This window comes from Schistocerca gregaria, chromosome 8, assembly GCF_023897955.1.
Source record: "Schistocerca gregaria isolate iqSchGreg1 chromosome 8, iqSchGreg1.2, whole genome shotgun sequence".
In the NCBI taxonomy this organism is placed as follows: Eukaryota; Metazoa; Arthropoda; class Insecta; order Orthoptera; family Acrididae; genus Schistocerca; species Schistocerca gregaria.
In genome coordinates, this window is record NC_064927.1 from 311,831,832 (window position 1) to 311,845,538 (window position 13,707).

The 13,707-nt window shown below is 44.1% G+C and overlaps 1 protein-coding gene across 1 annotated transcript in view; it reads left to right on the forward strand.

Annotated features, from left to right (window-relative positions):
• LOC126285163 (uncharacterized) overlaps nt 1-13,707 on the forward strand; it is a 30,079-nt gene that overhangs the window by 12,719 nt on the left and 3,653 nt on the right. The window contains exon 2 of the mRNA XM_049984474.1: nt 7,612-7,763. Coding sequence (XP_049840431.1) covers nt 7,612-7,763 — 152 coding nt within the window. The remainder of the gene's footprint in view (nt 1-7,611; nt 7,764-13,707) is intronic.

The following is a 13,707-nucleotide window of genomic DNA, read 5'->3' on the forward strand; positions in this document are numbered from 1 at the left end:
GTCCTCCCGAATGCGAGTCCAGTGTGTTACCACGGTTAGGTCATCAGTCCCGTAGAACTTAGAACTACTTAAACCTAACTAACCTAAGGACATCACACACATCCATGCCCGAGACAGGATTCGAACCTGCGACCATAGCGGTCGCGCGGTTCCAGACTGTAGCGCCTAGAACCGCTCGGCTCGGACATTGTGACGTCCTATATAGTTTAGGTGGAACGTCACCTCATCACTGAACAGGAGTCGGCTGGGAAGTTAGTCATCTTTCATTGCTTCCTAGAAACGTTCATAAAATTCTCGTCTGATGGTGTGACCATTTGGCCGTAAACATTGCAACAGCAGTGTACGATACAGTTTCTGACTTAATGGCTTTCCCAGATTCGTCCACGCAGTTCGTTGAGAAATGCCCTTTTCGCGACTTGCATGACGTGTGGATTTTTTTTGGGTAAGAAGGGACGAAGCTTCGACGCTCTCCACTGCTTCCTCGGTACCAGGTGGTCGCCTACAGCTTTCTCCCTTACAAAAGCAGCCTGTGTCCTTGAACTGTCGATACAATCGCAGAGTGCTTTGGTGGGTTGGTGGCTGCATGTTGTAATGTACTCGGAACGCCCGCTGCACGGTAGTGATGGATTCTGTCATCTCATACTGCGACACACAAAAATGACAGAAACGAAACTTAAAAGTAAGCTCTTTCGATTGGCTATGAGTACAAATGGATGGGGATTCTAATCTGAAGCTATAAAACGACAAAACCCGATGAATAGTTTGTAATCACCAACCTATATATTCCACCATGCTAAGGACCAGAAGCAACGGCGACCCAAACGTCGGTTTCTTAAATAACACGACGACATTATCACATACCGGGAAAAGTTTTGTTGAAGATGACGACGCAACATCTAAGGTCTCGTTATTTCTGGTACTAGGAGGCAGAAAGTTCACCTTGGCTTTAGTACTTTCCTTACTTTTCTTTAAAGACTCTTCAGATCTTAAAGATTGCGCGATGTTGTAAGAATAGTCACATGTTTTTTGTCTTCCTAAATTATGGCAGCAGTCTTATATTTACAATTAAACTAAAATTCCTCTTGCCCCTTCCCCTCCAGGTTCACTTGTGTAGGGGAGAGGGTTGTATCTTTGAACACGTTGCACACATTCGCCTCTAGCCAGTCCCGTAATAAAAGTGTAATATATTTTCTTATTTCATTTTTAAATGATGGCATTCACCTTTTGTGTGCTACAGTCTTCTTCTGCAATTACAGAAAATGCTCTGGAAAGCTGTTCCGTGGTATAGCACAGTCACGTGCTTAGGGACAAATATTCTATTAAAATTTAAAAGTATAACTGTCAAGACAATAAAGCGCCTCTGCCACGTAAATGTAGATGTAGATCAGTAATGTATAAAGCAGACTATCTGTTTCGTTATTATCTAGTCTACATCAACAGTCGGAAACTTAAATCAAATAATAAAAACGCGTTATCGAAAACGATTTACAAGATAAATACAATTTGCAGTAGAGGATATCGAAAAGTAACACGAGTTTCTATTTTCGAGACCTGGAAAATTGTTAAGACATAAAGAAACTCAATTTGCAAATACCACATGTTCCATTGTTCCAACTGTTCCAAGGTACAACATAGTGCACGACTGACGAAGTGTGGTTTAATAATCCACCCGTCATGTAGATAGTTTTAAAACTGCTCAGAATTTTCCTCATCATAAAATTCTGTAACTGAAGAATTACCAGTATCTTGCAAGTAGCTTTAATATATTATATATAGCATTTAAGAGCTTGTATCTAAAAGTACTTAGAAACGGCGCACAAAACAGAAGTCATGTCTCACAGCTACAAAAACAGTAGCAAATTCAGGAAGCTGCTTATGGTGGTCTCTAATAAGCATTTCATCACGAGAGTCTAAAATAGTTCACTATATTGACACCTCGAAACATTAAGTGTTCCCACACACTATCCTCAAGAGAAAACACCCCCCCTACCACCATCCCGCCCCCGGTTAGCCGTGCGGTCCAACGCATGGCTTTCCGGATTGGGAAGGACTGCCTGGACCCCGGCACGAATCAGCCCGGCGGACTTGGGTCGACGTCCGGTGAGCCAGCCAGTCTGTGGACGGTTTTTAGGCGGTTTTCCATCTGCCTCGGCGAATGCAGGCTGGTTCCCCTTATTCCGCTTCCACTACACTATGTCGGCGATTGATGTGCAAACAAGTTCTCCATGTACGCGTACACCACGATTACTCTACCACCTCTACCACGAAAACATAGGGGTTACACTCGTCTGGTGTGAGACGTTCCCTGAGGGGGGGGGGGGGGGGGCACCAGGGTCCGAACCGCACAAGTACCCTGACAGAGTGGTTCGGTGTAGGATGGCGGACGGGTGTGAAGTGGACTGCTGTAGTCGTCATGGGGTGGTGGACCACTGTGGCTGCGGCGAGGATGGAGCCTCTCTGTCGTTTCTTGAACCCCGGTCAACATAAAATACAATACCACCAACCTACCAAATGATTGGCCTCATTGCGCCAACCGAATACATACCATGTTTCAGCATGACTTTAATTGAATTAACAGTAGTGAAAAAAAAATGTGCTGGAACACTTCAAATGTGCTGTAGATTTTGAATAAGGCTAAGGACTGTTCGTTCACCTACAGTTGTGTTGGGTACTGTGTCTCAGTCACAACATTCTCTACAGAAAGTTGTGAAAACTTCCTCTAAATGCCACGTAAGGTTAGAAGTGGCAAGAATGTACACAGTGAACATTAAAATTATGAAGTCGATAATAAGGCGTTAAGATTCTCACGGCCTTAAGTTATGGAATCAAGAAATCTTGGAAAATCAAGAACCATCATGGGCATGTTGATAGGAGTCAGGAGCCAAGTCTCATTTGTACGTCGACAGTTAAACGTGGTACAGCATTAGGGCTGCTGTGCTGAAGTGTCCCATGCTTGTTCAACAGGATTAAAGCACCTTAAGCAAGATAGTTGAGCTAGTTACGTTACGTTGCAGGTACCCGTCTGCCAGACCAGCTTTCTATATTTGATAGTTTATCATCCATAATGTCAAACCCAATTTAATCTACACTATGATCAAAAATATCCATGTAAACCTAGGTAATGTGGAACAGACCACCAGATGCCACACTAGTATAAAAGGAGGCGGGCAGTATTGCGTTGTCAATAAAGAAGCGGTAACAGCAAAGTGGAGCAGTCGGGAGATCTCTCTGACATTGAACATGGACTAGTCACTGGACGTCATCTCACTAACAGATCCATGAGGGGCACGTCAGTAGCCGGCCGGTGTGGCCGTGCGGTTCTAGGCGCTTCAGTCTGGAACCGCGTAAGTTTAAGTAAGTCTAAGTTCTAGGGGACTGATGACCACAGATGTTAAGTCCCATAGTGTTCAGAGCCATTTGAACCATTTTTTGACACGCCAGTACTTCTAAAGCTACCCTGTATTGTATTAAACCAGTGACCCAGAAACAACGGAGAGGCTTCGTCCCACTGTAGCCCTCAATGGTTCACAACCCCTCAACAGGCCACAGCAGTCCACCCACCCCACCGCCGCCACACACCGAACCCAGGGTTATCATGAGGTTCGGCCCCCAGTGGACCCCCCCCCCCCCCTCGGGAACGTCTCATACCAGTAGAGTGTAACCCCAAATGTTTACGTGGTGAGTAATCATGGTGCACGCGAACGTGGAAACGGTGTTTGCGCAGCAATTGCTGACACAGTGTAACTGAGGCGGAATAAGGGGAACCAGCCCGCATTCGCCGAGGTAGATGGAAAACCTCCTTAAAAACCATCCAAAGGCTGACCGGCACACCAGACCTCGACACTAATCCGCCGGGCGGATTCTTGCTGGCGAGCGACACGGCGTCCCGCTCGGGAAGCAGCGCGTTAGACAGCGCGGCTAACCGGGCGGGCTTAAAGCTACCCTGGTCGACTGTGGGTGATATGATCGTGAAGTGGAAACGCGAAGAAACAACCGCAGCTAAACGAAGACCGGGAAGACCTCGTATACAGACGGATATCGACGGTAGAGCATTGTGGAAGGTGGTTGTAAAAAATCGCTTGAAATCAGCGAAAGGAATCACACGTGAGCTCCAAAGAGCTACCGGCACTCCAGCTACGAGAATGACTGTGCATTTGGAGTCAAAAAGAAAGGGGCACAGGAGTCAAATCAATCCTCGTAAGTCACATGTTTCTGTAGTGACTGTAATCAACGATAAGGGGCGCTTGAGTTGTCGTGAACAGCGAGGCCATTGGATAATGGATGACTGGAAATCATTGATTTGGAGTGATGAGTCATGCTATGCTCTGAGGGAATCCTATGGAAGGTTTCGATTTGGCAAATGCCTACAGCACATAATCTGTGCCACCATGTGTAGTGCCTACAGAGAAGTACGGAATAGATCGTGTTAAGGTTTTGGGGTGTTTTTCGTGGTTAGGGTTCAGAAAACTCTAAATGCGGAAAGATATGAGCACATTTTACAGCACTGTGTTCTGTGTACAGTAGACGAACAGTTCGGAGACGGTGACTGTATCAGCGTGACGATGTACTCTGTCATAATGCAACATCTGTGAGCAATTGTTTGTGTAGAATAACATTTCAGAAATGGACTGGCCTGTCTAGAGAGCCAATTTGAACCTGAGTTAATATCTTTGGGATGACTTAGAATGTTGACTTCGCTCCAGACTCCAGCGTCCAACAACACCACTTTCTCTGGTCTCGGCTCTTGAGGAAGAATGGGTTGCCAATTCTCCACAGACATTAAGATACCGCATCGAAACTCTCCTCACCAGAGGTGAAGTCATCATAAAGGCGAAGGATGGACATCCTCATATTAATGTCCACTAATACGTGTCCGGATACTTTTCATCAGATACTGTACATAACGGGAAAGGCAAACATATCATTACACTATAAAATCCCTACTTTGAGTATTCCAATCTCATTTACAAATGGTTCAAGTGGCTCTGAGCACTATGGGATTTAACATCTGAGGTCATCAGTCCCCTAGAACTTAGAACTACTTAAACCTAACTAAACTAAGGAAATCACACACATCCATGCCCAATGCACGATTCGTACCTGCTACCGTAGCTGTCTCGAGGTTCCAGATTGAAGCGCCTAGAACCGCTCGGCCACACTAGCCGGGAATCTCGTTTACAGAATGTAGATATGAGTGATACTATTTCCTGCCTATGATGAAAAGGATTCCAAGACAACATTGTGTTGTCGTTATGCTGTGCACTATTTGGTTAGTGAATTCCTCAGGAGCTAATACTGTTGCAAATTGCTACGTGATGAAGCACAGAAACATTTTGCCCCGAGAGATGCACGATACCAGATAATCACCACAGCAGATAAAAACGTGGTAATGGAAGTCAGAGGTATCGCACTTTTTTCTGTTCTAATAAGTACGTTCAAGCAGTTTACTCATAAATACATAATTTAATGAATCTTGCCTCCTCAGAACTTTCGTACTTCAATTGAAATGTTCGATTCCGTGTATATCTCGGCCTGACTCGAGTTAATTTTCGTATAAGTTTTATATATTCCTCATCTAAAGACAATTTTACATATATTCGATAAAATAATTTTGTTTTTCACGTCGATTAATTTAGCAACATCGAACTTGAACCATCAAAATCAGCAATCACAATTGTTAACTTAAATGAGTCAGAAGCCACTTTACGGTGAAACTAGTATTATTATGCGTTAGTTTTCACGCAAACAAAATTTCTATTTTCATTTTTAGTTTTTCTGATTTTGTTATCTATAGTGTAATCGACAGTTATAAATAGACAGGAAGCTGATAGCCTTTGTAATGTCTAAATTTGCAACCTTCGTTATAATTAGTGGACTTATGAATCCTTACGTAAATAATTATTTCCAGGAAACATTATGTAAATTATAGCTGAAAAGTAATTTCAATTAAGACAGTCACAAAAAAATTCATCTGTATTGCATCCTGTTCTAGAAGGATCTGGAAGCTATGTAGGTAATACTTACAGAAATTTTAGGCGCCAAACGCTCCATAATAATTTCATTTGTGCTCGAGATTGGTGAATGTAACTATCAAGTTCCTTGTGTTCTGTTGATATGTTGCACAACGCATTTACTTAATAAGTGGTGTTGCAGAAAGTGTCAAGATTACATGAAGACATATTGATTATGTCAGAAAGCAACAACATTCCAACAACTTGTGCTGAAACAAAACCCGTTGGACCTATTAACTGGAAAGCATAAATAGGAACCGCAGAACATTTATCTCTTAATATAATGTTTCTGCCCTTGTGGCAACATTAGAATAATTAGTTCAACGTAGGATATTTACTTTCTGTACATTTACGAACATTATGCTAGTAAGGGATATGTAACATCATGAAAACGAATGGAAACCAGTAAATATTTGTGGGAAACTCAGCCGTCAGTTCCATGTTTCCAAGGGGTACTACAGATCACAGAATATGTTGGTCTCATTTACATAGCATGGCGTCCATATTGTTCTATTACCAGAGTGTTAACATGAACATCTGTTGTTCAGTCTGTCGATTCTATAACGTTTCCTCTTATGTGGGATTTCAAGACGCATGCCTGAGATAAGGCTGTGTGGACTGTGAGCCTTATTCCGGGAAAGAAGAAAGGACTAAGTACATCCTGTTCTATCAGATGCACGATCGAGGGAACCAGTAGCTTAGGCCTCAACTAGTAACTGACAGCTATATTACACAAAAGACTAACTTTCTTTTAACATTCCGTGTGCCTGTTTATCATTTTACGGGACATGTACTATACTCAACCACGTTTTAACCGCTCATATACTTGTTCGTTCATCATGTAATGAGGGCTTAAGCTTGATTCCGAAGAACATGTGTACATCTTAGCGTAACAAGGCATTTTCACTACTCACTTGCGATATGGAGTACGCCCCAACAGAGACATGAAAAGATGATACATTTGTTGTTGTTGAAGAAAATTAACAAACCAAATCAAGAACGACAGGGGAGATGTAGCGTTGGTTTGAAAAATCTTTTGTTCATGGGGAGTAAGACGTTCCAAAAAATTATTGTCATTGTTGGACTCTTTAAAGCCGAGGGATGATAATGATGAAGAATCCACTCAGGTCATGGATACCCTGTAAAATCTTTCAGTAACATGCAGTTCGATAGTCTTGGAATGTTGGTAAACCTACAAATCCCCAGTTCTGCGCTCATAGGAAGCGCCCCGCACCTGGTACACGCGGCCCTCTGTGGACCATAACACAGCATTGACACCTGAGGATGGGCTTGTAACAGTCCGAAATAGATCGTGTGAATATAAAGTAAGTTACAACTGAAGTGGTGTTTTCAATCTCAGCGATATTCAATACTATAATATTCTTAATCTAATATCAAGAATTAAGGGTAATGTTAAATGACATACTCCATATCTGTGTCAGAGGATGGTTTCTGATTTTTTGGGTCAGAACAGTGGTCGCTTTCTCGACACCCTACTTCATTACAACCAGCACGAGTTATCACACACACACACACACACACACACACACACACACACACACACACTGTGACAAACATGTTGCCACTTCACCTGCTACAGGTGATGACGGACTTCCTGCACATCAAAATCGCTGAGGGTGAGATCGACCCATACACCTTCGACTTCGCAGCCGTGTTCGACGTCGCAGTATCGTCACATGCCCCAGAGATCGTGCAGCAGGCGAAGTCTGTTCTGCTGAACGCCATCAAGAGGTCAGTAACGCCCACACCGCTTCAGCGTAACGCTTTATACACATTTACATTTATACATTCCTCTTCAGCTTTGTCTGTTCACTTTCATAATACAAATCGGAAGATCAAGGTCGAATTGGCAGAGATATATTGTATCTCAAAAGAAAGTTGATGGTTTATAAGTCATATTCGCAGACTCTTTAAAGGTCATTGCCTCTATTTGGACTCTTGCCTGTAGCTATCTCCTCTTGGTTGGAACCACATTTTATTTATCAAATTTTAGGGGGGCTTTTACAGATTTCTTTTACAAATTTAGTTCACGCCGTATATCTTTTGATGTGGCCTGAGACACTGTTACTTCTTACCAGGCTCTTTTATAGGACCAGGCATGTCAGGCATTCATAGTGAAGGCAAAGGGAGTGGTATGTATACGAAAATGAAAAATACAAGATCTCCGAAACGCCAAACTCCGTATCCTTGTTGCTGGCATGAGACGACCATTCTACTAGCTGTAGTTACTGATATATTATTTCACATCACATCTTTGTGACAAAATGAGATACTGCTGCATGCGTTGAAGTTTCTACGCCTTTGGCACATCTCCAGGGCAGAAAGTTACGTATTTAGTTTTTCCTGAGCTTTCTTAGCAGTAATTATTGCTTAAAATTGGTGCGTATTTAAGAGGTTTAATCTCGCGTTTTGTAAGTGTGAATTCAGGCATATGTATCTCAGCTGTCATTTCTTCTGAACTGCCAGCTAAACAGTTCATTAAGTATCAGCGTCCATTGGTGACATGATAGAAGGGTAACAAGTTACACATCTAGGTATCTGTCAGTTTTTATAGTTTAGTTTCTCAGTTAGTCTTTCTACCAGGGGCAGGACGCGTGTATGCTGCGTGCCGATGAGGAGGAGCTGGCCGCAGTACGCGAACAGTTGAAGGTGGTTTTGGCCACGGTCAGCCGCCTTGAGGTTGCTGCCTCGGGGTGTAGCAGCGGCGCGGAACCTGGCGCATCGCATGGGGAATCTCAGGTGTCGCTTGTTTCGACCATGGGCTCTGCCGCCGTAAGGCGGAGGCCAATGTGCAAGCTGGGCGTCTGGCCTCGCCTATTCGATCTGAGAGTGAACAGGTGGCCATTCCCTCAGCAGGGTCCGAACGGGCAAACATGGGCAGGGGCTTGCTAGTTATTGGCAGCTCCAATGTTAAGCGCGTTATGGAGCTCCTTAGGAAGATAACGTTCGAGATTAAAAGAGAACCAATGTGCATTCGGTATGTCTACTGGGGGCCTCATCCGAAATGTGGAGGCGACATTGCCTGCGGCTATTAAGTGTGCCGGGTGCAATCGATTGCAAGTTGTGGCTCAAGTCGTTACCAGTCACACCTATCGCTGGGTTCTGAGGACACTCTCAGTTCACACAGGCAGGTGGCGGAGGTGGTGACGGTTGCTGGCCTTGTGCACGGGATGCAAGCAGAGCTTGCAATTTGCAGCATTGTCCCCACAGTTGATCAGAGTCCTTTGTTTTGGAGCCGAAAGAGGGTCTCAACCAAAGGGTTCGTCGACTGTACGACGGTTTAGGCTGAAGATTTCAAGGTCTGCGTAATTATCAATACAATTTTTCTGGGTTTGAGGCCGCATTGTTATGTGTAAAATTCCGACGTTTCGGCGACTGTTGCAAGGCGCCTTCCTCAGGGTGTATTGCGTGGGGAACTGTATGACTCCCTTTAATAGGTCATGTGTGAACTACACAAAGGAAGCAGCCACTCCGATATCAAAATACCTTTGTACTGTGCAAGGGTTTTTCTTTAATTTTCTTTTTATTTTATATTTTGGACTGCATGGTAGTTTCAGGTACTCTGATGAGAAGTCGCCAGTGGATTATTAAAAAAAAAAAAAAAAAACAGGGGCATCATAGCGCGTTGAGGTTATCAGAAAATCGTTGAAGTGTTCGTACCAAAGTGCCCACATTTACCGCACTCCACTGAAGTTCTCACTCTCAAATTATTCTTGGAGCCGAGACCTGGCTAAAACCCAAAGTAGAAATCTCTGAGATATTTGGCGAGTCATGGAACGTTTGCCGGAAGGTCAGATTAGACGCCATAGGAAGCGGTGTGTTCATTGCAGATTACAAAAATATCATCTCTGTTGAGGTTGAAATTGAATGTGACAATGAAAGTATAAGGTTACATCTAACAGGTCTAAGTGAAACAAAGTAAATTGTTGGACGTTTCTACTGGCCTCCGAATTCCACTATGATAATTCTAGAGTCATTTAAAGGAAGTCTACGATCGGTAGCGTTTAAATTCAAATGGTTCAAATGGCTCTGAGCACTATGGGACTTAACAGCTGTGGTCATCAGTCCCCTAGAACTTAGAACTACTTAAACCGAACTAACCTAAGAACATCACACACATCCATGCCCGAGGCAGGATTCGAACGTGCGACCGTAGCAGTCGCGCGGTTCCGGACTGCGCGCCTAGAACCGTGAGACCACCGCGGCCGGCAGCGTTTAGATACCCAGATCATGCAATACTATTTGGATATGACTTTAACCTACCGGGTCTATGAATTCATTGCAAGGCGTGCAGCCGGACATCTTGTGAAGTACTTTTGAGCACATTTTCCTGAAACTGTCTTGAACAGCTAGTTCGGCAGCCCATGCGTAATGGAAATACACTGAGGTGACAAAAGTCACAGAGACCTCCAAATATCGTGTTGGATCGACTTTTGCCCGGCGTATTGCAGCAATTCAACGTGACAACGACTCAAAAAGTGTCGTTGGAAGTCCCCTTCAGAAATATGAGTCTTGCTCCTCTACATCCGTGAATAACTCAGGAAGTGTTACCGGTGCAGGATTTTGTGCACAAACTAGCTTGTCGATTACGTCCTATAACTGTTTGACGGGATTCATGCCGGCCGATCTGGATGGTCAAATCATTCGCTGTAATTTTCTGGAACGTTCATTAAAGCAATCGCGAATCACTGTGGCCCAGTGACATATCGTCATCCATCGTTTTTTTTTTTTTTTTTTTTTTTTTTTTTTTTTTTTTTTTTTTTTGGAATATGAAGTCCATGAATGGCTGCAAATGGTGTACAAGTAGTCGAACATAACCGTTTCCATTCAATGGAGGAACCAGTCCATTCCATGTAAACACAGCCCACACCACTAACAGCCTGCACAGTTTCATGTTGACAAGTTGGGTCCATCGCTTCGTTGGGTCTGCGCCACACTCGAATCTCACCATTAGCTCCACCTAACTTAAATCGGGACTCATCTGATCACGCCACGGTTTTCCAGTCGTCTAGAGTCCAACCATATGGTCACGAGCCCAGAAGAGGCGCTGCAGACAATGTCGTGCTCTTAGCAAAGGCACTACCGTCAGTCGTTTGCTGCCATAGCCCGTTAAAGCCAGATTCCGCCACACTGTACTAACGGACACCTTCGTCGTACGTCCCTTCTTGATTTCTATGGTTATTTCACGTAGTTTCGCTTGTCTGTTAGCACTGACAACTCTACGCAATCTCCGCTGCTCTCGTCGCTACGTGAAGGCCGTCGGTCATTGTGTTGTCTGGTGTGAGACGTAACGCCCGAAATGTAGTATTGTCGACACACTATTAACACTGTAGACCGCAGAATACCGAATTCCCTAACGATTTCCGTAAAGGAATGTTCCATGCGTCTTCCTGTAACTACCATTCAGTCGCGCGGCCGTAATCACTCCGAAAACAAATGCAGTTCCGCCAACGCACTTCCGTCTTATATCTTGTGTACGCGATACCACCGCCATGACTTTTGTCACCTGAGCATTTATATATAAGTACAGGGTGGAGAAAAACTGCGTCACGAAATTTTAACCCTGTATAGCTGATGCCAGAAGGAATCAAAATTACTAATTATGTGTAGGTCGACAACCCACCATTTTTAAACTACCGGAACTTGGCGCCACGCGCTCCGATTGGCCGCTGGATTGCCCTGTTGCCGGATGCTCTGGACAACAATGACCACGAATGCTTTGCCTGCCGGAGATCGCGATGTATCGTTTGTGTATGTGAACCGACAACCATAGCACTGCCCGTCAACCGACGAACGGCAGCAGGGCAATCCCACAGCCAATCAGAGAGCGTGGCGCCAAGTTCCGGTAGTTTAAAAATGGTGCGTTGTCGACCTACACACAATTAGTAATTTTCGTTCCTACTGGCATCAGCTATATAGGGTTAAAATTTCGTGACGCAATTTTTCTCCCCCTTCTATACTCACATATACTCAGGTGACGAAAGTAGGCCACAATATATATATATATTCACGGTGACCCACTTAAACGTTTTAGTGAAATATCTCTGGTACAACAATAGACATTGAAAAACGACTTTAATGACTTTCACGTAAATGAGTGTAAGGCAGCGGTTCATAAAAGGAAGAACTATGAGACACTGTAATACATAAGCAAATATAAGTTTCAACACAAACTTTTTTACTCTCAATGGATAGTCCACCGTCAGCAATTCCTTGCAATTAGTCGGGATGTGACTGACGTATTGCGATGCAGCCAACGGCATTCTTGTTGTGACTTTGCATGTTATTGATTGCGTAAGAAATAATACAGGGTGTCCAATTAAAAAAGAACATAAAGTGGTGTTAAAACTAATATTCGCTTACGTTTTAGAATGTCTCATAGTATTTATTTTCGTTAGCACCTGTCTTACATTCATACCAGTGAAATTCGTTTTTCAGTTTTAATTTTTGTTCGCTAGATATTTGTTCTGAAACGTTTAAATGGACCATCGTATACGTGTGTACAGAGTGTTCAAAAAAGCTGTTGAATACTTTGAGAGGTGGTAGTATTATTTGACACAACGAAAATAAGTCTGGTAAACATGGGTCCGGATACGCATACTTTCCTAGATAAACACGCGTTTGTTGGAAGGACTGCGAAGACGTGGAGTGGCCGCTTGGTTTGAGGCGTCATGTCACGGATTGCGCGGCCCCTCCCCCTGGAGGTTCGAGTCCTACCTCTGGCGTGTGTGTGTGCGTGTATTGTTCTTAGCATAAGTTAGTTTAAGTATTGTGTAAGTCTAGGGACCGATGACCTCAGCAGTTCGGTCCCTTAGGAACTCACACACATCTGAAGGACTGCGCGACGCTTGGTTGCGAATATTAGCACTGTCTTTGCACAGGGACTCCGTCAAATGTGTCGGCAGGGTATGATGGTGTCTTACTCACAGTACTCTCGTATCGTTATGTCGTCTGCAGTCAGTTGTGTGGTTTGAGTCGTGTTGTAGGCTACGTTAGTTTTCGTCGTGTTTGTGTGTCTTTCTATTCAGTAGTGTCAAACCCTGGGTACATATCATGATGTTTTACCTTCTTCCACTAACGCGGAACCGAGTATGTGTTTACTGTTATTGCGCTGTTTATAAGTACAAATGGTGTATGGTTCAAATGGCTCTGAGCACTATGGGACTTAACATCTGTGGTCATCAGGCCCCTAGAACTTAGAACTACTTAAATCTAACTAACCTAAGGACATCACACACATCCATGCCCGAGGCAGGATTCGAACCTGCGACCGTAGCAGTCGCGCGGTTCCGGACTGAGCGCCTTATCCGCGAGACCACCGCGGCCGGCACAAATGGTGTATCATATTTACAGTTTCTCTCTTCCACCAGTGGTTATCAATGGAGGCCTACTACTCGACAAGTGAAATGGCGGATACGATATTCTGCTATGGGTGAGCATATGGACGTAGCCTCCGCTGCCTTGCCCTCTACGCTGAAAAATATCCACAGTGCAGAGTGCCCCCTGATAAGGTGTTCGGAAGTCTTTTCCAGCGTCTGAGGGATACAGGTATCCTTAAGCCTCGGAAGGCTGACCATGGAAAGCTCCACACAGTCCGTACGCCTGACATGGAGGAGCGTGTGCTGCGTTCGGTGAAAGAAACCCCTGCGACCAGTGTGCGACGATTAGCAATAGC